The sequence below is a fragment of the Marmota marmota genome, unplaced genomic scaffold, assembly GCF_001458135.2.
Source record: "Marmota marmota marmota unplaced genomic scaffold, marMar, whole genome shotgun sequence".
NCBI classification, from domain to species: domain Eukaryota; kingdom Metazoa; phylum Chordata; class Mammalia; order Rodentia; family Sciuridae; genus Marmota; species Marmota marmota.
Genome location: NW_026000081.1, coordinates 2,211,020 through 2,238,128, shown reverse-complemented (window position 1 = coordinate 2,238,128; position 27,109 = coordinate 2,211,020). Strand labels below are relative to the sequence as shown.

Genomic DNA, 27,109 nt, shown 5'->3' with positions numbered 1-27,109 from the left:
TCAGTTATACTGTGAAGATGGCCTAGAAAAATTTAAATTATGTTGATTGGGTTATAATTATGTCTGTCAATGTGGGCTCTATCTCTTGTTTTAAAGCATCCTAAGAATACTTTACCATATCTTTATATTTAGTTCTGGTGGAAAAAGCAATTAGATTATCCCATCTCCCCATCTGGTGCAGTGAAGAAAACTCATCTGCTTGGCTTACTTTGTGTGAGAGAGAATTTAAATTTCCAAGCTATTTGTGATTCAGGTTAAATAATTAAATCCGGGCTGGGGATGTGGCTCAAGCGGTAGCGCGCTCGCCTGGCATGCGTGCAGCCCGGGTTCGATCCTCAGCACCACATACAAAAAAAAACAAAGATGTTGTGTCCGCCGAAAACTAAAAAATAAATATTAAAAAATAATAATAATAATAATAATTAAATCCCATCTCTCCCAAATTTTGTTCTGGAAATCCATGTCTCCTTATAATTATGAACTTAATTACTCTGAACAGTGGTAAAGTTCTGAATTATTTAAGGAAGTCAAAAATTGAAGGGGAGAGGATGACATTTCTAAAGGAATTTCATTTCTTTTTTCCCCTTATAGCATGTGTTTGATGATCTCAGGGGCTCAGTATCCTTGTCCTGGGTTGGAGATAGCAGTGGGGTAAGTAACATTTTGATTCTATTTCAGTCTGGCAAAAAGATATAGACTTGTGGGACTTAAATGCTAAGTATCATTACTTTCTGAAAGTGCAGAGCACAGGCTCAGAGCAGATGTTCACAGGACAGACTTTCAGAAAGCTGTAGTTGTTTTGGTTTTGCTTTAGAACTGGAACCATCTTAAGACTACCTTCTTCCATAGTAGGAAGGTAGATTTTGGTGGCTCCTTACCATCAAGATGCAAGAAAAAGAAAGGGGAAAGACAATGCTGTGTGCTAAGAAAGGAAGCCCCTGTGTAGAAAGAGAAAAGGGAACATTACATACTGTGGCATTTTTCCCTCCAAACTGCATTTTTCATGTGTCCTTTCCCATAGTTATATTGAAGGACTGTGGCACCTGTGGGTCATGGTTGTTTAACTCCATGCATTCTGCCTGTGCCAACAAAGGAGGCACTGCCAGGACTGGAGGGATGGAGGACAATCAGTCAACACTTTCTCCCTCCTGGTGTGCAGCTGGTCTCCCATGAGGAAGGTACGCTGAAGGTCCATGTCACATGCCTCCTGTTGTTCCAGTAATGCATGTATCATAACTTGGAGGCACATGATAGCTATATCAGAAGCCTAAAGAAATAAAATTTTGGTTTTGGAAAGCAAATTGAAGCTTAATTATTTTTTAAGCTTCCAGTAGAATTTCCTTAAACTTGTCTCAGTTTCTTCTAAAAATTGTTAGACCCTAATTTCCATGATTTATCCATTTATCTAAGATATGTGGTATCTCCAAGTTTTCTTATTATATCACTTTTTGAGACTCCTTAGACTCCTGTACTGATCTGTCCAGAATCTCTTTTTTATGCATATTTTTTTATAGAAAAATATTTTTGTATAAAAAGAATTTGTGGAGAACTAATAGGAAGAACAGAAGAGACTTATATATACATAGTGCAGTTGCCTGACAGCACCCATGGTATTCTTGCCTCCATAGATGTAAAAAAAAAAAAAAAAAAGAGATGGTTCTTGCCATGTTTTATGATAATTTGGATACAAAGTAGTTAAATCCTTCCTTTGTGGTAATGTATATTTGAGTAGCTCTGCCTTACTGCTTCAAGGGTAGGCCAGGAGGATCATCCCAAAGAAATGAGTGTAGGACTTCTCCAGGCATTGTAAGTCCTAGCAACTTGGTACTTCTTGGTTCTTGGACATGTTGGAATGTAGGCTGCTACACAATAGGACTTTCAGCAGCCTATCAGGTGTGGTTTAATCCCGTCACATATCAGCATATAATTGGGATATCTCTCTCATTGATGAAATGCTTTTGTTTCTCTCCAGGTTATTCTAGTCTTGACTACCTTCCATGTACCACTGGTAATTATTACTTCTGAACAGTCCAAGCTATATCGAAGGTGAGATGACCAACATACATTAGGGGCATTTGACTAAGTAATACATTGGGAGTGCAAGTTCCCCATTCTGGACACTGTGGAATCTAATGTTGATTTAGGTCTTCTTGCCATCTTGATTTTTCACCAGACTGTTCACACTCAGCACACTTTTTATTGTCAACTTAGCAACCTAAGGAAATATGAAAAGGGTGCCAAGGAGATTAGGTCACCTGAGGGGCAGAACAACAAAGGAAGATGTGTGTGAATGTTAATTTACATATTTGTTAATTTACTTATTTGCAGGAGGTAGTATGGATTTTTATACATCTACTTATTATGAACAATGATTTTTATATTCCTGAAATGAAAATTTTCATTGCACCTTCTAAACAATATGGAATATTTTAAGGCCTAGACAGATTGTTCCTATAGTAGATGGAGATTGTCAGGTGGCTGTTTCTACATAAGAAGGTGCTTTAGAGTTCACACCAGTAATGACAGTGGGAACGCGTGTTCTGTTAACATTCACATAAGAGTTGTCTCCTCCAAGGTACAGAATGGTTAAATAATAGGTTCTTTCCTCAACGGTAAGACTAAATACCAGAGTTAACTCCCCAAATCACCAATTATCTTCTCATTTATGTCAATTTCATTCCCTTCCAACGCCTTCCCCTAGGGACCTAAAGAAATCGTGACATCCCAGCAGATGATGCTGAAACTACCCCAGTGTCAGAGTGTCTTCCAGGAATCATGTTTATTTCTAAGGGTTCTTTATTTTACTATTGGTCTTCTGGTGGGAGGGAACCCATGTTGAAGCTTTGAAGTAAACCAACCTCCTCTCTCCAATAAGTGTGATCCTTGCCTGCAGTTCCTGGGTCTGGAGCCAGAGCTCTTTTCCCTTCAGCATAGTAATATCGGCTTAAAATAGGCAGATAGACCTTTCGACCAAGAAGGAGCTGCCATCTTGAATTACTCTAAGCTCTGTGAAGGCAAGGTTCTGGACCACTTCCAGGTTCTCCAGCATCTACCAAATGACTGACATGTCAGCTGGCAATAAGTGTTAATGAATAAAAGCCTTGGATTCTCTATAATCTTTAGACTAATAGTATATTTTTATTTGTTTGATATAGAATTGACAACATATGGAATCCTAGTTCTAGAAAAGTCTATAATAGGTGACTTTATTTATTCATTTAGAATAGTAGTTCTATCATTTCAGACAGATGAAAAGTCTCCTGTTTGGGAAGGGAAAAAATGCATATGTGTAACTTTAGTAACTCTTTCTAGTATTTAAGAATCCTTGCTGTTATGAAATTTCTCGTGTTATGGCTTTCCTTGCCAACTTTCATTATAAAAGCAATATGATCATAATATAGTATTTGGAAATTCTAACATCAAGAAAGAAATGCACTCAATAGCTGAGTATAATCTTAGTTTATTTACAGCTTATTATCTTGATTTTCTCCTTTAATATTACATCATTTGGCTATCTAGTCTTGGGAAGCAACCTGGAAGTTGCCAAGTTTCGTTGGCAAGCAGGCCTGGGATTGAATCCCAGCATTGTCATTTACAAGCAGAGTGAACTTGGGCAAGTCATTTTAACCTCCTCAGTCTTTTCTGTCCTCTGTAAAAGGAGGACAGTAATAATACTCACCTCAGTGTTGTGAGGAGTGCTCTGCAGTGCCTGGCATGGAATAAGAACTTGGTGCTATTTGCTGCTGCATGGCCAACGGCCATGGATGGCATGTAGCCAAAGTGCACTGGCACTGCTGTACCAATTGTTAAAACAAACTGAAAGCCTTCCATGCCAGTTAGTAAAAAGTGATTGCCTGTCCCCAAATACCTCCACAGCGTCTACATATGCACACCTCTGCCCCTAGCCCCTGCCACTGTGCAGATGCTACTAATACCTGGCCTTATGAGCTGCACCCATTCCATTATTCAATGCCCATACAGTCCCCTCTGCTAGTAAGCCCTCAGGTTTTTAGATGCACATAAAAATCATTATTCCATTGGACAGTTATAGCTAGTTCTTTCACTGAAACTAATGTTACTGTGATTAATATTATACATATTTGTGATACTCATTGCTAGTTCAATTTTTTAGTAGCAAATGAAAGCCTCCTCTCTGATTGATGGTTACGTGATTTGATTTGATTTTTTTAAACTCCTCCCTCTCCAGTTGAATTATCTTCCATACCTAATGCTTTAGCCAGGTTTTTGCTCTCCTTCTCAATTCTTTTTCTCTACATTGTTCTTTGATCATTTGGCTGGAATTGAACCTAATAGTTTTCCTAAGGCAGACCCATGGGAGTGAAAGCGTTTTCATGAGTTTTTCCCCCCATCCTTTTGCTTTTCAATATTGTGCCCACCTTAAGACAACCAAAACCAAAATAAGAACCAGTCTTACTGTGTTACTGCTTAAATACCCACCCCCATCTGACTCAGCCATTTTTCATCATCACGTCTGTTTTTATGAGAACCCCTTTGCTAACATATAATTTACTAGAGAGCAGCTCTGTTTGTTTCTGACTCAGTATGATGTTACCAGGGTTGTTTTACTTCATGTTGCACAGAGTACCGTTGTTGTTTTAACCAGTCACTTTGAATGTTAATTCTCTCTACCTTACTTACCAGTAAGTGAAAGCTGATTCCTACCTGCTTCCAGAGTTTAGGTGGAAACTGTAAATATGCCTTGTTGCCTCTCCAACTGGGCTGGCCTGGCTGGAAGTGAGTCACATTGTTGGACACACTAGCCAAGGTGTCCCTCTTGCTTCAGAAATAGAGAAAGGAGCCAGGTATGATGGCACATGCCTGTAATCCCAGCAGTTGAGGAGGCTGAGGCAGAAGGATCACAAGTTCAAAGTCAGCCTCAGCAATTTAGCAAGGCCCTGTCTCAGAAGGCCTGGAGACGTGGCTCAGTGGTTAAGCACCCCTGTGTTCAATCCCTGGTACCGGGGCGGGGCGGGGGGGGGGGTGGGGAAGAAACGAAAAAAAGGAGGGGACAGTTTAATTAAAATGAGTTATAAGTTCTGAATATGCTGTTGTTGCCAAATTACAGAAAGTAAAAAATAAAGGCCACCAGATCCACTCCAAAGACTCTTCTGTGTTTCACAGCATTCTTAACTGCCTTATTTATTAGGTTACCTTTGTCTACTAAATCTTATATGGTCAAAGGTTTATTAGGAATGCAAATAAAAGACAGCTAGTCATATGCCACCTGCTGCAGGTAGTAAGGCAGAAGGTCTTGCAATAATAGAAGAAAGTTTTCTCTTACCTGTGCAATTAGAGGGACTATACTTCTCTTTAGGTTTTGAAAAAGAATTGTTGAAGGATTTGGGAGCTAATAAAGTCCCAAGGGCATTAATGGTTAGGTAAAATTGAGAGAATATATTAATACCTTCAGTTGAAATCATGTTTAAATTGTATAAATTTTTGATTCTCTGTTAATGAATATTAGTTTGTATAATAGCTTGTTAAGTACCTTTGTCTCTCACTTGCAAATATGAAGTTAAAAAATAAACTAGTCATAATTCAGATGATAATTTTTTTTTCAACCAGAAGATATCCTGCGTCTTTTTGCTTTGTGGCCTTGAGTCTAACTCCTCAGTGTATGAGCTCTGCTTAGCCATGCAAACATATGCATTGTTCTGCATCAAAATTCTGTACCTAATTAGCACAAAACTACTGGATTAATTTATTTCTGGTTTTTATTTTCTCTTGAAAGTTACTTAAATTTTGGAAATTAATCTGGAAATCTCTAAGAGATTTCATATCAAAGTTTATTCTACGGTCAATGTAAGTTTTTCAGGAAGTTGCTTCAGATTAAAAAAAAAAAAGAAAAAGAAAAAAAGACAACATAGGTATACAACAGGCAGAGAGTTGCTAATGCAATTAGCCATCTTCTTTAAGCCATCTTGTGTGCAGACTTTTTTTTCTTTTTTTTGAGGTGCTGGGGATTGAACCTGGGGCCTCACACATGCTAAACAAATAGGCAAGTGCTCTGTTACTGAGCTGCATCCCCAGCCCAACATGCAACCTTTTTAATGATATTCTCAGGTCAGTTTCACTGCAGTAGATTATTAACAATGACTGTATATATTAGTTACAGGTAAAGAAAAATTCCATTTTCAAGATGTATTTTACTGCTTGTTTTAAAAGAAAAACTTTACTTAAATGGATGATGATGGCAGTTCACCTTTAATACAACTTAGTTTTATACTGAGAGTTATCTTGTCAGTCGAAGCAAAATAAGAAACCCAGATTCATATTCCTTCTGATTAAAAGTTTTTATTTGTAATGTTCTGCTTATTTTTTCCACTTATATTTTCAGAATTTCTACAGAAAATATGAATTTTTCCAGGAATGATAAAACACAATAAAATATTTAAAATACAAGGTAGCATCAAACAGAAAACAAAGTGACTGAAAGTAGTGGGCTTTAAGGTTAGTGTGGGTTCAAATTTTGCCATTGTAACCTGGCAGCTATTTCAGGTCTAGGATTCCTTTGGCACATTTTAATAAGCTACATTCTCCCTGTTGATCTTTAACTGGAAGTTTCAATTCAGTTGGTACTTGTAATTTGTGATAGTTATTATGTTCTATAAAGTTGCCACAAACACTGAATTAGTGAATACTGAACCATTGCTTCTAGGGGAAATAAAGGGTTAGTTTTCTGCGAATCTCTGGTTACAACATTTGTCAACTGATCAGTACATAACCTTGTTTTATGTGTGTTTCTGTCTACAGATACTTTATTTAGTATGTATTGTTGCTTAATTAAAATTGAGTTCATGGCCAAAGGCTTAATAACCCTTGCTCAGATGAAGCTTGTTTAACTCATGTATTTTCACCATGGGGCATATCAAAGTCTTTTTGCTTAGAAACAGTAAACAGCATATCACCACTACATGTGGAGGCCATTTTAAACAGAAAAATCATTAGCAAAAAATACAGAAATGCAAAAATATGGCACTGAATGGACCATGAATAGGATACTTGTTTGCAGTATAAAAGCTGAGATGGGAAGGCAGAGTATAATCATCTTTGATTTCAGCTGGGAACGTATGTTCTATGTGACTCAAATCCTTTGTTGCCTTGCTAATATCTCCAACTGACTGTGAAAGCACCATGAACATTGACTTTGGGGTTACAAATAGATTTAAGTGTGTAGGCAAATTTGCAAATACAGATTGTGTGAATGGGGGTGAACTGTATCAACTTTTCCAATTAAAACTGTAACTCAATAATTATTTTTATTGGCAAACTGGCAACATGGCAAACTGAAAAAAGGAATAGAAAAAATGGGTAGAGTTTCCAGGTGCATGTTAGAAACAGCCTAGATTGTAATGAATAAAAATTTATAAATGATTCTATTGAGGATATAGACAAAAAGAGGTACAGTTGCAGAAAAAGCTTCTGTCTTAGCCAGTGTGTTTGTAATCCATGGCACAATGTTAGTGAGAATGTAAATGCTAAAGGCTGTCATGAGGAGGTTGCAGACAGAAAAGAAGCTTGTGTTATTAGATAATGAAGCAAAGGCAATCTGTGTTATAAAGTGGCAAAAAAACTTGACTAAATTGTGTTCATGTTATAGTGTTATATAGTAGGTAGAATTTGCAAGTGACAAAATTGGGAGTTTAGCTAAAGCGATATCTAAGCAATGAATTGAAGCTATAGCTTTGGCTCTTCGTGACAGCTGATAGCAAAATTTGAGAAGAATGAACTTAAAGACAGAATTGTTAAGCATAAAGGAAGCAGAACTTAAAGATTTAGGAATTTCTCAGTCTACACATATTGCAAAAATTGTGAACACTAAGAATTGGCCAAGAGACCGTTTGATAAAGATGAATATAGATATGAGCTATAAACTTAATTAACTTAACTTAATCCAGCAAAAAAATTACTAGTTTGAACTTAAGAGGAAGGAGACATAATGGAATGAAGGCTGCTGGACTTCTTGAGTTTGAAAGGATGGAACCATAAAACTATTCAGCTAATAGGTACTATTTTTCAAGACAATGACCCTCAAAGCAATTCAGAAATCATCAAGGTTGCCTCCTCAGTTTCAAATTTGGGGCTAGGTTAGGAAGGGTAACCTTTCTCATTTAGAGATAGCTTTCACCCAAAGCCATGTGTGCAGGGTCATCCATCAGCTCAGTGGATCTGGAGGACAGAACATTGAGCCAGTGAATATTATTCTCAAGCCTTAATATCTCATGGAGTTTGCCTTGTGGTTTGGACTTTCCTGGATCTCCTCTATTCTTTCTCATTTCTCCCTTTTGGATTAGATAATATTCAGATGACATTTTGATAATATGATTTAGATAATATTCAGATGACATTTTGGATTTTATACTTTAGACTTGATGCTAGAAAGAGTTAAGACTTTAAAGGCTCTTGAGATATAATGAATGTATTTTGCATGTGAGAATCTGGACATAAACTTGGGGGCAGAGGCAAGGGCAGAAAACTATAGTCTAATTGTCCCCCTCAGATTCATATGTTGAAATCCTAACCTTCCGGGCTGGGGATATAGCTCAGTTGGTAGAGTGCTTGCCTTGCATGCCCAAGGCCCTGGGTTCAATCCCCAGCATCACAAAAAGAAAGAAATAAAGAAATCCTAACCCCCAAAGTGATGGCATTAGGAGGTGGGGGCCTTTGGTGGGTGATGAAGATGTGAGGATAGAGTCCTCACAAAAAAGATTAGTGCCATTATGGGGGTGTGGCTGGGGTTGTGGCTCAGGGGTAGAATGCTCGCCTAGCGCTTTGTGAGGCCCTGAGTTCCATCTTCAGCACCACATAAAAATAAATAAATAAAACAAAGGTATTAAAAAATAATTTCCATAAATTTTTTTTAAAAAAAAGATTAGTGCTATTATAAAAGACACCCCTGGTGTGGGGACGGGGCTCAGTGGTAAAGTGCTTGCCTAGTGCGCACACAGCCCTGGGTTCAATTTCTAGTATGAGGGGCCGTGGGAAAGAGAATAGAAACATATTTTGAAAGAGAGAGACTGACCCAGGGAGTTCCCTTGACCTTTCTGCCTTATAATGTTACAGTGACAAGTGACAATATGGCAATTTGTGAACTAGGAAGTAGGCCTTCACCAGACACCAAGTCTGCCGGTACCCTGATCTTAGACTTCCCAGCCTCCAGAAGTGTGAGAAGTAAATTTCTGTTGCTTTTAAACCACCCAGGCTATGGTATTCTGTTATAGCAGTCCAAATGGACCAAGGCAAGCTCTATTTCACACATTTGTGTTTCAGCATTGTTATCTCGAGTTGTAAACATGTGCAATTCATGTGCATGTTTAGACCACAGATACACCAAAAGCGATTATTTTTGGTAATCTAAATGAGCAGATATTAGGGGTTGACGCATAAAATGGTTATTAAAAAGATTTGTTTCTAAAAGATGGTTTCACAGGGTTTTAATTGTTAACTCATCACTTGACTGCTGTGTATAATTCCATTAATTATCTTATGGAGTTTGAAAAGCAGATTCAGTTTTCAGGGTGTATTATTGATTTCCACTTTGCGATGCATGCCATATGCATATGTATGCTGATAGCATTTTATTTGAATGTAGCTTTATTTTCTATGTTATATCTCTCCAGGCCCAAAGCAGCCTAACAGAACCCTAGTTATTTAACCCCCAGCAGGTTCTCCATTTGTTTAACTGACTACCACAGGGTTGCCACAGATGTTTCATTTCACTCATGTTGCTTTCTTTTTCTGAAGGGCACAAGGATGAGTTTGTTGTGCCAAGTTCTTAGAAAGCAAGCAGGCTTGCCAACAGGTTTGTGGAGGTTCCCTGGGGATGCCACAAAGGGGGGAGATTTGTAAATGCTAATAGACAAACTGCTGCAGCCCCTGGGAAGGTTGTATGGGCTGCTGCTGCTGCTGTGGATCCTGCAGAGCTGGGAATTGTTTATGCACATCTCTTGCTGGCTGTCAGGAGAGTAAGAACTGATCTTGTACTCAAAAGCCAAAGTTAGGGCTGTGTAGGAATTTATTGAGTGGTGTCAATCCCTATTTTATGTAGCCAGGAATTTCCTCTGGAGAGGAGGAGTCATCTGAACAACTTAAAGACATGCAGTTTATTTTAACATACTACCAGAGACCTGAACCACATTGGCGTGTCCCTCCTGTCTCCAGCTTCCTGTCAACCTATCTCTACTGTCCTATCACAAGCCCTAGCAAGAGAGGAAAACCTCACAGTTAATTTAAAGTAGTCTTTAGTTTGAAGCTAAGAATTAAAAGAGCTGGACTGTAGTTTCAATTTTGTCCTTAATTAACTACTTGACTTTTGATAAAGTGTCTCCTCTTGCAATTCCTCACGTGAGGGAGTCAAACAAGCTGTTCTCCTTGATTCCTTGCATCTCTCACGTTCTGTTATTCTTGGTTCTTTATTTAGTGAAGATACAACCAAAATTTGTACCATCCTTTTAGGTCATAAATTCTATAGTGAAGACCTTTTCTCTGGGCAACTAACTTGCAATGCACTGTGGTCTTCATGGATAGATACTTAAATTTAACAAATTTAAATTGATTTGGCATTTCATTATTGTTTTAAGAGAGCAGTGCATAACATTAAACCTGTCAGACAGCTCCTAGTTGTTTGCTCATGTTAGATTTCTTTTTTTAATTTTAAATTTATTTATTTATTCTAATTTGTTATATATGACAGCAGAATGCAATTCAATTCATAGTACACAATTTTTCATGTCTCTGGTTGTACACAAAGTAGAGTCAAACCATTCCTGTCTTCATACATGTACTTAGGGTAATGATGTCCATCTCATTCCACCGTCTTTCCTACCCCTTTGCCCCCTCCCTTCCCCTCCTTTCCCTTTGCCCTATCTAAAGTTTCAACATTCCTCCCATGCTCCCCGCCCCCCAGCGCCTAATAGAAGAAAAAGTAGGCCCAAATCTTCATCATATCAGATTAGGCCCCCACTTCCTTAACAAGACTTCTATTCAAGAATCAATAAATGGGATGGATTCAAACTGAAAAGCTTCTTCTCAGCAAAAGAAGCAATTAGTGAGGTAAATAGAGAGCCTACAGAATGGGAGCAAGTTTTTACCACGTGAACATCTTATAGAGCACTTAACTCTAGGATATATAAAGAACTCAAAAAACTTAACATCAAAAAACAAACAAACAAACAAACAAAAAAAAACAACAACCCAATCAATAAATGGGCCAAGGAACTAAACAGATACCTCTCAGAAGATGATATACAATCAATCAACAAATGTATGAAAACACGTTCAACATCTTTAGCAATTAGAGAAATGCAAATCAGAACTACTGTAAGATTTCATCTCACTCAAGTCAGAATGGCAACTATTAAGAATACAAACAACAATAAATGTTGGTGAGGATGTGGGGAAAAAGGCACACTCATACATTGCTGATGGGACTGCAAATTGATGCAACCAATCTGGAAAGAAGTATGGAGATTCTTTGGAAAACTTGGAATGGAACCACCATTTGACCCAGCTATCTTACTCCTCGGTTTATACCCAAAGGACTTAAAAACAGCATACTACAGGGACACAGCCACATCAATGTTTATAGCAGCACAATTCACAGTAGCTAAATTGTGGAACCAACCTAGATGCCCTTCAGTAGATGAATGGATTTTAAAAATGTGGCATATTTTTATATGGAATATTTCTCAGCATTAAAAGAGAATAAAATCATGGCATTTTGGTAAATGGATGGAGCTAGAGAATATATGCAGAAAAAGCATTTAACAAAATACAGAACCCCTTTAGGTTCATGTTAGATTTCTTAAAACCTGAACGTGGATTCAAATACCTCTCAAAGGTATTGTTGAAATGAACTTTTGGGAAAAGCTTTGAGAAATCAAGAGTTAAGGATGGTTGTTTTTTCCTAACTGTAATTTGTGAGCTACATATGTTAGAAACTTTTGTCTAGGGATGGTAACTTTTAGTGGGAAAAACATCAAAACCTCTACTATAAATTTACAGCTTTGTAGTAAGTGCTATGGATTAACAGTTTAGTTAGGAGGCCTTTGGCTGCATTTAGCAGATTCCACTCTAACTAGCTTGAATAACAAGGGAATTATTGATTCACAGAACTAAACACAGAGCAAGAACAGGCTTCAGGGCCGGTGCAATCCGGTGTCCTAGGCTCTGCTTCTCTGGAATTCCAGAATTACTTCATTTGTCCCGTCCTTTGCAAAATGACTAGTGATTTTTTGCTTTGCATTCACGTACTACATTGTTGGGACTCCTCAACTTTAGTGCTGTTGACATTGGGTACAGATGATTCTTTTGTTTTTGTGGGATTGTTTCCTGAGCATTGTAGGGTATTTGGTGGCCTCACTGACCACCACTTGATGCCAGTAGCATCTGAACCCTGAATATTAAAAATATCTCCATATATTACCAAATGTTCCCTGGGGGACAGAAACACTCTGATTGAGAACAGCTGGTCTAAGGGGAAACAGACCATTTCAGCAAGTGGTTTTCTGGGGGAGAAATGTGTTCTCTAGAAGACCTCAAACTCTTAAACTTTCTCTTTTGGGGCTAGAGATGTGGCTCAGTGGTAGAATTTGCCTGGCATATATGAGGCCCTTGGTTTCAAAGTTTGAATCCCCAGCACCACTCACAAACAATAAGATATATATTTATATATATTATTATGATATATATATATATATATATATATATAATTATATATATATGAAACTTTCCCTTTTTGTCTTGCTGGCTCAACCTAGGTCACTCCCTGATTCCTGAACCCCTCACTGGTGAAGGAGTTGGATTTTCTCTGACTAGTCAGGCCCCCACTGGAAAAAGTCATGATAAGAGAGAGAAGAAGCCAAATATGAACCCAATAATATTCATCACCACACTCTAAATTTGCCTTTTTTTTTCTTCCTCTCAGTGAGGATTATGGGAAGAACTTTAAGGATATTACAAATCTTATCAACAACACCTTTATTCGGACTGAATTTGGCATGGCTATTGGTCCTGAGAACTCTGGAAAGGTGAGATTCATTCCTACATCTATAAAGTTGGTACTTGATAACACATACAGGGCTGTCTGATGTTAGTATTAAAATAATCCAGAGATACACAATATTGTATTTTAGTTTAGTATTGCTGAATTTTTAAAATTAGGCATAGTTTAATATCAATCACACAAGAATCTTAAGCACACAGGTTTTTCGGTACCTGTCTAAGATGCATCAAAATCTTTCTACCTCTGTTGCAGTTTTTAGCATTATGTGTGTACTCCCCATGACAACATTTTAGTCTCTTGGGAAACTAACAAATCTCAAAATTGATCAGGCTCAAAATCGCAGGTATAATGTATTAGCTCAATTCAGAATGATTTTTTTTAAGATTAATACTTAAGGAATCAAATGGAGCAACAAATCTTTATATAATCTAAAGAGTTTAATGTCTGGTGAAAATGGCACAAGAACTTTCTTTGCTAAATTTGATCTTTCTCTTCCTGGTCAGGTGATATTAACAGCAGAGGTATCTGGAGGAAGTCGTGGAGGAAGAATCTTCAGGTCATCAGATTTTGCAAAGAACTTCGTGCAGACAGATCTCCCTTTTCATCCTTTGACTCAGATGATGTATAGTCCCAATAATTCTGATTACCTGTTAGCCCTCAGCACTGAGGTGAGTCCAGTTGAGAAGCTTGGCTTGCCTGTTGCCATTTTTATACTTTAAGAATAGACTGTCTTAAAAGGACATGGTAGCTAATGCTTTTATGTTGGCCTTTTTCCCAGTGTTGTCTTACACACAAAATATGTATTTTTTACTTTTCTTCCCTATTTGATAAAGAATATGATTTCTGTTTGCTTTCTATTCAGATAAGGATAATGTAAGTTGCCACTATAATTTTTTAAGCAAATAGATATGTGCTATTGAAGAAATGAACTAAAAATAATTTAATTCTTGTTGTGCTGCCAGAGATAAGTGTAAATCATCAAATTCCTAGTATTTTTATTGTTCCTTTCTGGTGACCAAACCACATCTTTTTATATTTTTTTTCTTTTTTGCTAATTCTTTGGTTATGTATCGATTTCTGCCTTTGACATTTCATGTATTAAATATCCAAATCCTCAACTCCCTGAGCCCCCTACCACATTCCTATACTATCCCCAGAAACCAGTGTCCCTCACTCATTGACCCATCTGTCTTCTGAAAGTTCCTTGAAGAACACATTCAGCTCTTGCTGTCATGGAAGACCAGTCTCCAGACCTGGAATTGAGGGTGCCAAGTGGCTGAGTGGCCAGACTATGATGGTCAAAATTACACTTTACGCTTATGTGACTTTCCTTATAAGTGTATATGTCTATAAGTAGACTTGGTATAGTCTACTGATTATATAAGTATATCTTGTATATAAGTATGTATATAGGGTATGTAAGTAGACTTACATGGTGTATAAGTAGAGTGTATATGGTATAAGTAGGCTTGGTATACTCTACTGAGCAGCAGCATCCGATGGGAGCATCTGACAAGTGGGTTAAAGATGCGAATCCCTAAGCCTCAACCCAGATACAAGAAACCTGTGACTTTTGCTTGCAGTGGCTCATGTTTTTATCTAGCTCCCCAGCAGGGCCTGCACTCTAAAATTTAAGAGCCATTGTTGTGCTGACTATTCTGGGGCAGAAACAAGACAACCAACTGTGGACTAGGCAGGCAGGGCAAAGGTGACATGGAGAGGATGAAGGGCCAGGAAGAGAGGTCCAGGTGCTGAGTCTTTCGTAGGGAGATGTTTGAGTAGAGATGAGGCTGAGAGGTGCTCCAACAGGGTCTTATTTATACTTAGCTGATGGAGGCCAGAGGAAGGGCTTGCTGGGGTGCTTCAGACCTTAGAGAAATTAAATGGAGCTAACAGACCTCCATGAAAATAGACAGAACCATGGATCTCCCCTTTGACCCTCTTATCTCCAAGTATCTCAAGCACATTAAAAAAAAAAAAAGAAAAAAAAAAAGCAATCCTCAAGAAGGGACAGAAACAATCTGTATTTTTGCCTGGAATTTCTTCCAATTAAGGGTAAATTAGAAATGCTATGAGGTGATTATTACCAAAGGAAGGGGGACATTGAAGAATGGTGGGTGAGGGTGGGGGAGCACAGAAGATTAACTCTGTCTAGATCAGCCCCATTCAGTTTCATCTGTACCAGAACATCTCTGTCCTATCTCCACTGAAGGTGAGCTCAATTAACTCACGTTGTCAATATAACTGACATTGTCAGTCTTCATATTATTGAGTCTGCTGCATTTCAAAGTATTGGCCATCCCTCCTTTGGGGAATCCCACTGGCTTGGTTCTGTGACATCATTCCCTTTGTTTACCTTTCTGGTCATTCCTTGTTGGTCTTAAACACCTTTCAACTACCCTTAAATGCCCCCTGCTCATTTTGCTCTGAGTAGTAATCTCTGCCACTTTTACAGTTTAACTATCACTTATCTCTAGCCCTGGCTTCCCTGTAGGGCCTCAGAGTCCTATCTTGCTGCCTCCTTGGTATCTCTAGCTGTATGTTACACAGATACCTCAAACTCAATCCAAAACTGAACTTCTTCCATGTCCTTCTCTCAGGTGTGCTCTTCTTCCCTTAATCCTTATGCTAGTTAATGATACAACAATGCATTCTAGACCCCAACCCCAAACCCAAAGTGATTGACTTTGAGATAATATGTGCTTAAGGACACCCACATATACCCACATACACACCCATACCTGTACTACCCTACAGGAAAAGTCATCTAGTTCCATTCTAGCTTCTGAACTCCTACTGGTCCTATTCCTCAAGGCTATGGTTGAAATCCTCATTAACTTTTTTTTTTTTTTTTGGATACAAGGGATTGAACTCAGGGGCACTTGACCACGGAGCCACGTCTCCAGCCCTATTTTAGATTTTATTTAGAGATAGGGTCTCACTGAGTTACTTAGCACCTCATTTTTGCTGAGGCTGGCTTTGAACTCTTGATCCTCCTGCCTCAGCCTCCTGAGCTGCTGGGATTACAGACATGCCCAGCCGCCCTCATTAACTCTTTTTTTTTTTTTTTTTTAGTTGTTGATAGACCTTTATTTTATTTATTTATATGTGATGCTAAGAATTGAACCCAGTGCCTCACACATGCCAGGCAAGTGTGCTACCTCTCAGCCCCAGCCCCAGCCCCCCTATTAACTCTTAATTAAATTAATGTGACAGTTGGGCTGGGGATGTGGCTCAAGTAGTAGCAGGCTCGCCTGGCATACATGCGGCCCAGGTTCAATCCTCAGCACCACATACAAACAAAGATGTTGTGTCCACCAAAAACTAAAAAATAAACATTAAAAAATAAAAAAAAATTAAAAATTAAAAAATAAAATAATTAATTAATGTGACAGTTATTTATCACATGTCCTACTTTCAGTTGGGACCTTCTGAAATCCATCTTTCCCATTCTCATCCAAGTATGCCACTTAAGAAAGGGAAACTGTAGAGTCTTCCTCCTGAGGAGAGCACCTCACTTACAGTGCCTGACCTACAAGGAGGCTGTCCGTGAGCTTGCCTCACCTTTCTTCAGAGCATTAGCTCTGCATTTCCTCACCTATGCAAGTTGATGTTCAATGGCTTTGAGCTTCCTACACGTGTTGCAGTGCTTTAGTACCTCCTTGCCTTTGCAAGACTGATCTAGCTTTGTGCAGCAGCATCTCATCTCCATGTGTGCCTTATTTTGGTTATACTGTTCATTTCAGAGTGGATGCGACTCTCCTCTTCAGGAAACTCTCTGATGCAGTGTTCCTCCCCTCCCCACTTCTACACTAGGCTGTTTCCATGTCATTTACCACCTGGCATTGACCTTCTTATCTATGCCCCTTGTGAGCTCCTTGAGAGTAGGGAGTGGGTCTTATTCATCTTTGTATCCCTTATGTAACATCCAGTGGGAGCTTCATATGTATTTGTTATTCTGAACTCCCAAGACCCTGAAGGAGCCCAGATGAGCCATGTATGTATCTGTGAAGCTCAGGGAGCTCTGGTGGAGCCTCAGAGTGTGTGTTTACTGTCCTGTATGATCAGATATGAATTATTAAAAGTCATACAAGCAGCTGCACAGGATAAAGCTGGAATTTTGATAAGTCATTTATAATCTTTCAGAATGGCCTGTGGGTGTCCAAGAATTTTGGGGGAAAATGGGAAGAAATCCACAAATCAGTGTGTTTGGCCAAATGGTGAGTAACAGAAGATTCCATCTGTGCATAGCCCTAAACCTTTTCTGATAATGCTGCCAAAAGTCACATGAATAAATATTGAGCACTTACTATGTGCCAAGTACTCTTCAGGGTGCCATAAGGGAGAAAAGGGTATGACACAGACCTCAACCTGGAAGAACTTCTATTGTGCTGGAAAAGAATACTTAGTCTGACTAAATGTTAGAATATAAACAAAGCACGTGATTGAGTAGCTTCTGCCTGCAAAGGATTTATTCTGCATCTTGTGACAACTTTAGTTTGGGGATAAATGCTTCTCTGCACCCAGATTTACGCTCCCTTGTCTAGGAATTCATTTTAGTTATGTAGAACGTAGTAAGTAATCAGGAAGAAAGCTGAACGAGCTTTCAGACTGCGAAAGGCACACTGTCCGTTCACTAGAATGTACTCACTTCTCTTGGCAGGATGCAATGCTCCCATCGGGTGCCTGCATAGAGATGTCGAGGTTGAGGGAGCTCTTATTTGAGAGTCAAGTCACCTTGGTTCCAACCTGGCTCTGCTGCTAGACAGTGACTTAACCTCCCTGGGCTTTTGTTTTTACTTTGCAAAATATTTGTTTGGGGAATGTTGGGGGTGGTTGAGAAAGAGTTGAATTAACAGGGCTGGGGTGATGGCTCAGTGGTAGAGTGCTTGCCTAGCATATATGAGGCACTGGGTTCAATTCTCAGCACCGCATGTAAATAAATGAAGGTCCATCAACAACTAAAAAAAAAAAAGGAAAGAGTTAACTAACAGCCTTCATACCTCCAAAATTCTGATTAGGCTCAGACTCTTGTTGAGAGTGTCTCTCTTTTTTTCCTTTGACTAATTTCAACAAAATTGTTAATCTGTTTTCCCAGTTTGTAGCAGATTGCTGCCAGAGATGAGCTAGTGGCTGCTGGCAACAAGCACATGACAGTATTAGAATTATAGCCTGAGAGCTGGAAGGAGGCATAAAAACTATAAGAGAACAGACAAAACTTAGAGCTTGTAACAGTATGAAATTATTCATTGCTGGATCAAGAAAGGATACGGACTTCAGTAACTTCTAATGGGGACACTGTATGATGGTTTGATATGATTGATGTTCCTAATGATGAACTATAATCCCAAGAAAGAGTTTAATGTACTCTACTTAGGCAATCAGGAAAATGTGTAATACACATTTGAAATGTCTACCAAAATTAATTAAAACTTAAAAAAGTGGACCTTTTCCAGAAATGCTCATTCAGTGAGGTTTTGACAGCAACACTGTGGTATACATACCACATTTGCTCTCATTTAATGCATTTTAATGAATTTTGCTTGTACCATATTAGATGTAGTCAGGAATGAAGTGATTTTTAAGGGAATTAAGTTAACAAATGTTTTCAATTCTGTTGGATTTAGAAATGTAGCACATGTTTAAGAGTATAGAAAATTTGATCATTAGAATTCATCTTTAAAATCAGAAAGTTCCGTTAAAATGATATTTTGAATTCTATGCAAGGTTATTCACTTTTATAATTCATTACTTTGTTTGACTCTAAATATATTATAACAGATACTCACCTTTTAGATGTTTGCTGTCTAGGAGTTTACAACCTGAAGTCCTGAGACAACAGGCTCAAACCCAGCAACTTTTGCTGGTAGTCATCTCTAAGTAACATTAGGGTCTGAATCTAGTTCCCTGCAAACTCCTTTTGCAAGTTACATTTTAAGTAACTCAACCTCTGACCTAGTTGTCTATTTGAAATGAAAGAACTAAATTAGTTAGCTCATACAAATCATCAAACTGGATTCTGAGAGGAAATAAAAGCATAAAATTTAGTACCTGACCTGAAGAAACCAATGAGTATGAAGGAGAGATATGAGGCACACACCGTGCTATTAACATAGCCAACTGGGAGACAGTGAATGTCAAGTGGCTGATACGGAGGGCAGTTTCTCAAGTGTGTCACTGGTGACATTTTGGGCTGGATAATTCCTTATTGAGGGCTCTGCTCCATTATAAGATGTGCAGCGGCCCCCCTGGCCTGTACCTGCTAAATGTTAGTAACAACTCCTGCCCACCCCACCCTCCACCCCAGTTGTGACAACCAAAAATGTCTCCAGACTTTGCCAAATGTCTAATTTTAGCAGTGTATTCATGTAAAGCAAATATTATGCTACAATAGACCCTGATTGAGAAATCACTGCTCTAGCAGCTTGCATCAAAGAAGCCTTCCAGTTAGAATGACAAGAACGCTTCATAGGAGAGCTAGATTTTTAAGCTTGAGTTTGTGAGGGTACAGTTTGGTTATGTGAGAGAAAAGCATTTTACGGGGGAAACAGTATGACAGAAGAGGCAAATTTGGAGAGTTTAAACAGATTACTTTGGCTGCCTGAATGCGCCCCCATAATGGTCTAGGAGAAACATGGGGCAAGGCCCTAAGGATCTTGGCAGACCACAGGAGAAATGGGTGCACAGTAGCAGAGAAGGCTGTCAGTTGGTGCCTGTGGATGACATTTACTAGACTTGCCATGGGCTTTGTGACTAAGGTTGATATAGCCCATCAGCAGCCTTAACCCTTTTTTCTCCCCTGTCTTTGCCTTATATAGGGGGTCAGAGAACACCATCTTCTTTACTACCTATGCAAATGTCTCCTGCAGTAAGTATGTTTTAGTTCCACAAAGGGTGTCCTGGTATCCATTCATGGTAGAATATTCTGGATTGTGTGAGATAGAAACAAGACTATTCCATTCTCCTGAAATTTTGATAGCTAAAGAGACCTGTTAGTGATTTTTAAAATCTTGAAAGTACAACCAAATTATTATTCTGTGCCCATGTCAAATAAAAATGTAGGCTAGGACTGGGGGTAATAGTCAGTGGTAGAGCACTTGCCTAGATGCACTAGGTCCTGGATTCAGACCCCAGCAGCATGCATCCCTGTGTGTGTGTTCATGAATAGGCTGAACATGGAGATAGTATACTTAATTTTAGCAGTGTATTTATATAAAGCAAATATTAGGCTATAAACAATAGCAAATTGAAATGCATCATGATTTCTGCAAAAGAACATGGAATGGCCTGGCATGGTAGCTCACACCTGTAATCCCAGCTACAGGGAGGCTGAGGCAGGAGGATCACAAGTTCAAGGACAGCCTGGGCAACTTAGAAAGACTTGTTTCAAAATAAAAAATAAAAAGCATTGGGGGTGTACCTCAGTGTTAGAGTACTTGCCTCGCCATGTGCAAGGTCTTGGGTTCAATCCTCAATACCACAAACAAAATAAAACAGAAACAAACAAATCAATAAAAAGGGCTGGGGATCTAGTTCAGTGGTAGAATGTTTGCCCAGCTTGTGCAAGGCCTGGGTTCAATTCCTAGCACTGAAAAGGGGGAGGAGGAGGAGAACAAGGAGGAGAAAGAAGAGCAGGATGCTGTGGCTGTGATGTTTTTATGTGATATTGTATAGGAATTAAGAAAATTCTATCTTTCCATCCAGCATAAAACATTTCACATACAAAATAAAACCCAAATGTGAATTCCCTGAACCTCATGCTGTATCCTGTTTGTGTTATTACTTAATTAGCATGCATAGGATTTAGAATACTTTGTTATTAAATTAAGAGCAATTCTAAAGCAGCTGTTTTGATCTGGGCTCATCAGTAAATGAAAGTTTAATTAATATTTTGTCTTGTTTAAGAAGCTGATCTTGGGGCACTGGAATTATGGAGAACTTCAGACTTGGGAAAAAGCTTCAAAACCATTGGTGTGAAAATCTACTCATTTGGTCTTGGGGGACGTTTCCTTTTTGCCTCTGTGATGGCTGATAAGGTGGGTATTGCCTTTTCACTTTGAGGTCTGACATTTCTGCAAATATGCCTCTCCTAGATCCATTTACTGCTTAGTACCAACAGAGTTTCTTATTTTTGCAATATTTAATATCCCTATAAAGTTTGGGGTGATTCTGTTTACAGAGACTGATTGATCCCCCTCATGGGCTGCTCTGCACTTTGGTCTTTTGTTACCATATGAATTTTGGTATTGTTTTGGGGGATATATAGATCAGTGTTTGAACTTTATTCAGACGTGGATATCTGAAAAAAAAAAGCCATCTACTTAATCATGGTAACAAAATACCATTCAATAATAGTAATAAAATAAAAATAAGTAACATCAGTTGAATATCTACAATGTTCTAGGTTCTACTCTAGGTCTTAGGAATATAGCAGTGAACAAAATAGATCAATTTCCTGCTCTCAGAACTTATATTCAAGTGGGGAAACAAATACTAAGCAAATAAGTGTATTGGGTTAATTAAATCTGCAAAACAGTCTAAAGCAGAGTAAGGACACAGCAGCAGGAAACAAGGCAGTGTTGCATACTGGGTGGTCAAGGGGGGCTGGCTAGGATCTGAATGTGTGAGCACAGGACTATACAGACATCTGGGAGGAGAAGGGGAGGAACAGTATGTGTGGGGACAGACCTTCAGGCTGGAGCATGCTCCATCTATTGAAGAAAAGGGGCAGAGAGCAGTGTGGCCCAGGGGAATGTGTGCCCAGAGTGTGTGGGAATGGGTCAGAGGGGAGCCAGTAGCCAGATCATATGGGCCTTTCTAGGTCACAGTGAAGACACTGTTTTGTTTTTTACTCTTCATGTGCTGAGGAGTTGCAAAAGGGTTGTGTGTGAGAGAATGATGTGAGCATATATATGTGCAGGGTAGCACACATGTATTCTGTGTGTGGGGAGGAGGCAAGAGTGATAGCTAGGAACAGGCTGTTAACTGTGGGTGAGGAGAGAAGCAGTGAGACTGTGGATATATTTTTAAAATATATTGCTAATAAGACTTGCTGATGAATTAGATGTGTATTTTGAGACAATAAGTGGAACCAAGGATAACTTTAGAGTTGGCCTGAGCAGTTGGATGAATGGCAGTGCCATTTTCTGAGATGGCCAAAACTACAGAAAGAGTAGGTCTGTGGGAGAACTCAGTTTTGGTATGATATGCCCATTAGATATCTAGGTAGAAATGTCAAGTAAGCATGAATCACCTAAAATTCTATGATATTTAAAGCCATGTGACTAGAATATCCCTTCTGGAGGAATGAGTAAGTAGAGAAGAGATGGGAGGACTGAGTAAGCCCAAGCATCCCCATACTGAAGGTTGGAAAGAGGAAGAATCTAGCAGTGAGGACTGGGAGGGAGGGACCAGTAAGGTGGGGAGAGTCAGGATAGTGTGAAAGAAAGTGTTTCAGGGGAAGGAAGTTATCAGCTTTGTTAAATTCAAGTGATGTATCAAGTTAGATGAATGCTGAGAATTTCCCACTTGAGTTGGCAAAATGGGTTGTTGGTGACCTTGACAAAAGTAGTTTCGTTGGACTAGTAAGGTTAAAAGACTGATTCAGTTCACTTCAGAGATAGCTAGAGATGGGGAAGTTGACATAGTAAGTACAGATAACTTGAGCAATTTTGTAATAATTCCTCAATAATCCTATGAGCTAATACTCTTATCTCAAATTTATAGGTGAGAAAATTGAGCAACTTGTCTAGGGTCACTCAGTGGTAGAACCCTGGTGGAAATCAACTGTCAGATTCCAGCAGTAGCCTTCTTAGATTCCTGTGCTGCTATTTACAGAATTAAAATTCTGCTATATGCTTTGTAACTCTAGTTTCTATATGTGACAATGAGAATAGGATTCAAAGTAATTAGACATCTCAGTGTAAGTCAAATAAGTTAAATGTACTTATCACTGAACTTTAAAAAGTATTTAACAATATAGAGGCCTGGAGCTTAATTCTCATGCCATGGCTCATTGAATCTACTAGTTATTTTAAGCTATTTATCAGAGAGGCTTGAATTACCTTCTTAACAGACTCCTTCACCAGGTGAATACTCTGTGGCTAGTTTCCTTATAGTAATTCTTGACCCTCCTTGGCCTCTTTCCAGCCCATACATGTTCCTTTCATTACGTGGCTATTCTGAGACAGCTCCTTAAAAGCATGTCCCATCTTGACTTCCCTGTGATCTCCCAAGCATGGGTTTCATCTCCATTTTCTACATTCTTAATTATCTAATTCTTTGGGTTATGCTAAGACTATCTCAAAGGGACTGTGTGTGTTGTGTGTACTGAGGATAGGTACTGGGGATCAAACCCAGGGCCCCAGAGCCTTGTGCATGCTAAGCAAGCCTTCTACCATGAGCTATATCCCCAGCCCTTCAAAGGGACCAAACTTTTATGTAGTAATCATCATTTTAAGAATTATTTGAGCAAGTATAACCAAATGGCTATAGAGCCAATTGATAGTCCCATCCAACCCTTAGCTCTTTTGAAGGATATAGAATATCCGAAATTGGGAAATCATGCCAGAGTGAAAGAGCCAAAGCAAAAGCAAGATAACCTTACTTAGAATGGATTTTCCCATTGGCTAGAAGGGGTTAGAAATTGCTTTGGCAATTGGTACTATGATCATTCATTGCAGTTGTACCCGGTGAGGAAGTAAATTATCATAATTATTGAAAAATGTTCCTGTTCACGTCTATGCACATGGCATCATGACAGAAAATTTAAAAGATAGATATTGGCATATTTATTCTAGGATACAACAAGAAGGATCCATGTGTCAACAGATCAAGGGGACACATGGAGCATGGCCCAGCTTCCCTCTGTGGGTCAGGAACAGTTCTATTCTATTCTGGCAGCGAATGATGACATGGTATTCATGCATGTAGATGAACCTGGAGGTAAGAGCATTTTTATAGCCCATCCTGAATGTGTACAGATATAAGCTTTGAGCCGGTTTCCTTTTTACATGCTGACTTTTCCTAACTGACTACTCTGTCCTAGAGGTAACATCTTGCCTTTTAAAAAGGCCATTTGTTTTGGTGGTTTATTGTAGTTTGAATGTTCAGGTGTTCTGGAGCAGAGTAGTTCAGCTCTTACTGATTTGCAAACCTTCTGTTACCAGGTAAGTACTAGAAAAATTCAGAATGTCTTACAGCCATTTAACAAAGTCATTTTATGTCTGTTTGCTAATGATAAAAGAAAATTGGGAGCTTATTTTTGTCTATTTCACTTTTCTAGTGATTGTTTTCTGTTATATTTAACAAAAACATCAGTTTGTGACAGTGAAAATTTAGAAACTGATCCTTCATCCCATATAGTTTGAGAAACATTGTTCTGGAGTATTAAAGATTTAGAAATGTGTAAAATATGAACCAAATACAGTGTCACTGACTGTGATACTTCTGGGAAGAACTTCTCTATATAATCTGATTAAGTCATTCAATAAACTCAGCATTCTCAAATTCCAGATACTTAGCAGAGTACTAAAACTAAAGTTGATCATGAAGATCTTGAGCATCAAACCTAATTAGCTCTCTAGGTCTGCGTCTCTGTTGTGCAGAGAGAGAATTGGCAAATTGCCTGACTACTGGGTCAGTCAGGTAGTTGTATATGACTAGACTATTGTTTTTCTGTTTCCTCCTGAGACTTAATGGGTTTTTTTTTTTTTTTTTTTTTTTTTTTTTCCACCTATTTTAGATACTGGATTTGGCACAATCTTTACCTCTGATGATCGGGGCATTGTGTACTCCAAGTCTTTGGATCGACATCTCTACACTACCACAGGTGGAGAGACCGACTTCACGAATGTGACCTCCCTCCGCGGGGTCTACATAACAAGCACGCTCTCAGAAGGTAAGTCCTGGTGCAGTTATTCTGCTCCTGCAGCTCCTTCTGCTGAATGTGATAGGATTTGGTGGTCCCAGGTTATAATGTGCTTGCCTAGCCAACAAGCCTACCCATGTAAATTTTGCCTCCCCATTTTAAGTAAGTTGTAAATAGAACTAGGAGAGAGCAAAGCAGTGGCAAGTAGGAAGAAAGATGCTTTGGAGTCTATGTTGTTTAGTTTATAAAGTGAGTCTTCCATATTGGAAGGTTTAGACCAACAAGCCTTAATTTGAGCCACTTCTGTTCTTCTTGTAAAGGGCTTAGCAATAACCAGCCAAGATTCTTCTAATGTTTTACTCCAGGGCTCTACAAGGTTCACCTTTACCAAGGTTCAGTTATGCAAATAAACATATTACTCCCGAGTACAAAGGCTTTTAAAGTTTTATTTATGTATTTTCTGGTAGAAGATGCAGGCTCTTTGTTTTCTCTTGTAAACTCCTCGCAGTGGCTTACCAGGTCCTAAGAGACAGTGGCTCTCATCTCCTCCCTGACCTCACCTCCAGTTCTCCCTCTTTCATTTGCTCTGCACCACTCACACTGGCCCCTGTCCATTCTAAAATATACACACAGTCAGATTACAGATTTGCTCTGAGCATTTCTCCCTTAAATCTTTGCTCAGTCTTTGCTCCTTGTTTTGTATTCTAGGGATTGAACCCAGGGACACTTACCCACTGAGCCACTTTCCTGGTCCTTTTACTTGGAGACAGGGTTTTGCTAAATTGCTAAAGGTTCTTGTGTTACTTTCTGAGTGAACCCTTCCCTGACTATCTTATTTTAAATTCCAGTCTGCCCTGCCACCCCGCTCACTCCCAATCAACCTTTAGCTGTGGCATGTTTTCTATAGCACTTTTTTTTACAACATACTGTACGATTATTTACTATGTCTAGTATTTGTCTCCCTCTAGTAGAAATGTATATCTCATGAAACTTTTTGTCTGTTTTGATCATTAATATATTCCCAAAGGCTTGCAATATTTTTCACATAGTGAATACACAAATGTTTGCTGAATAAGTGAATCTTCTGTCACTTTCTTTTCTATTTGATATTCCTCAGAAAACTTCAAGCATATTATGTCTGGATTAAATTGTAACAGTTTATAATATTGAAAATAGAGGACGAGGGAGGAATTATAAGGAAAAAAGAAAAAGGTATAAGAGGGATAGTGGAGAGACAATGATTAGGGATTATTAATAATATTTAAGCACCATATTCAAACCTTGAGAATCCCTAAGATAAGCCTGGTGTCATGGCCTTGTGTGAAGAAAAATTAAGATGCCTTCCCGTGGTAGATTTTTCTTCTTTCTAAGGCAGCAGACAAGGGAAGAGTATAGATATCAGCCAATTATGTTGGTTCAGGAGTTAAAATGTGTTAGTTAACTTTACATCACTGTGACAAAACACCTAAGGTAATCAACTTTTAGAGAGAAAAGATTTGTTTTGGCTCACAGTTTTAAAGGTTTCAATTTATGGTCAGTTATCCCCATTGTTTTTGAGCCTGTGTTGGCACATCATAGTGGGAGCATGTGGTGTAGGAAACCCCTTTACTTCCAACAGAGGAAGAAGAAGAGATTAGGGCCCTAATGTCACCTTCAAGGGCATATTTCCAATGACAGCTTTCTCCGTGAAGCCCCACATCTTATAGCTTCCACCATCTCCCAATAGTTCCATGGTTTGGTAGCCTACCTTTAACATATGGGCCTTGGAGATGGGGGGACATTTAACACCCTAACTATAGCATAAAAGTGACCTTTCTCGATGATGTCAGCCCCAGATTATTTCTGGAATTAATTGAGTGCTCTTCAGGTACTGATCTTTCTTCAGATCTCATAGTTAGAGTGCTGCTTGGTCACCCATCAACACTAAGCCATTCTGTAAGCTTTGTGGGACTTCAGGGTTAGAACTGTGATATGTGGCCTCAGGGGAGTTAGGCAGTGGTAAACTAACTTCCCTTGGGTGCTTCCAGTGTGCTGGACTTATGATCATTCTTTCCCCGTTCAGATAATTCCATTCAGACCATGATCACTTTCGACCAAGGAGGAAGGTGGAAGCACCTGCGGAAGCCTGAAAACAGCCAGTGCGATGCCACCGCAAAGAACAAAAAAGAGGTTTGTTTCCGCTCTTGGAGAAAAGCAGCTGTTCTGCTCTGCTGTGC

The 27,109-nt window shown here is 38.9% G+C and overlaps 1 protein-coding gene across 2 annotated transcripts in view; it reads left to right on the top strand.

The window, feature by feature from the left end:
* Positions 1-27,109, top strand: part of Sort1 (sortilin 1) — a 68,083-nt gene that overhangs the window by 23,847 nt on the left and 17,127 nt on the right. The window contains exons 2-11 of one of the 2 annotated variants that reach the window (XM_015505095.2): positions 592-651; positions 1,973-2,046; positions 12,947-13,049; positions 13,528-13,692; positions 17,171-17,244; positions 19,843-19,892; positions 20,933-21,060; positions 23,824-23,968; positions 24,768-24,923; positions 26,956-27,062. In XM_015505095.2, the coding sequence (XP_015360581.2) occupies positions 592-651; positions 1,973-2,046; positions 12,947-13,049; positions 13,528-13,692; positions 17,171-17,244; positions 19,843-19,892; positions 20,933-21,060; positions 23,824-23,968; positions 24,768-24,923; positions 26,956-27,062 (1,062 nt within the window). Of the gene's footprint in view, positions 1-591; positions 652-1,972; positions 2,047-12,946; positions 13,050-13,527; positions 13,693-17,170; positions 17,245-19,842; positions 19,893-20,929; positions 21,061-23,823; positions 23,969-24,767; positions 24,924-26,955; positions 27,063-27,109 lie in introns of both variants that reach the window. The other variant, XM_015505093.2, reaches the window with a different exon arrangement.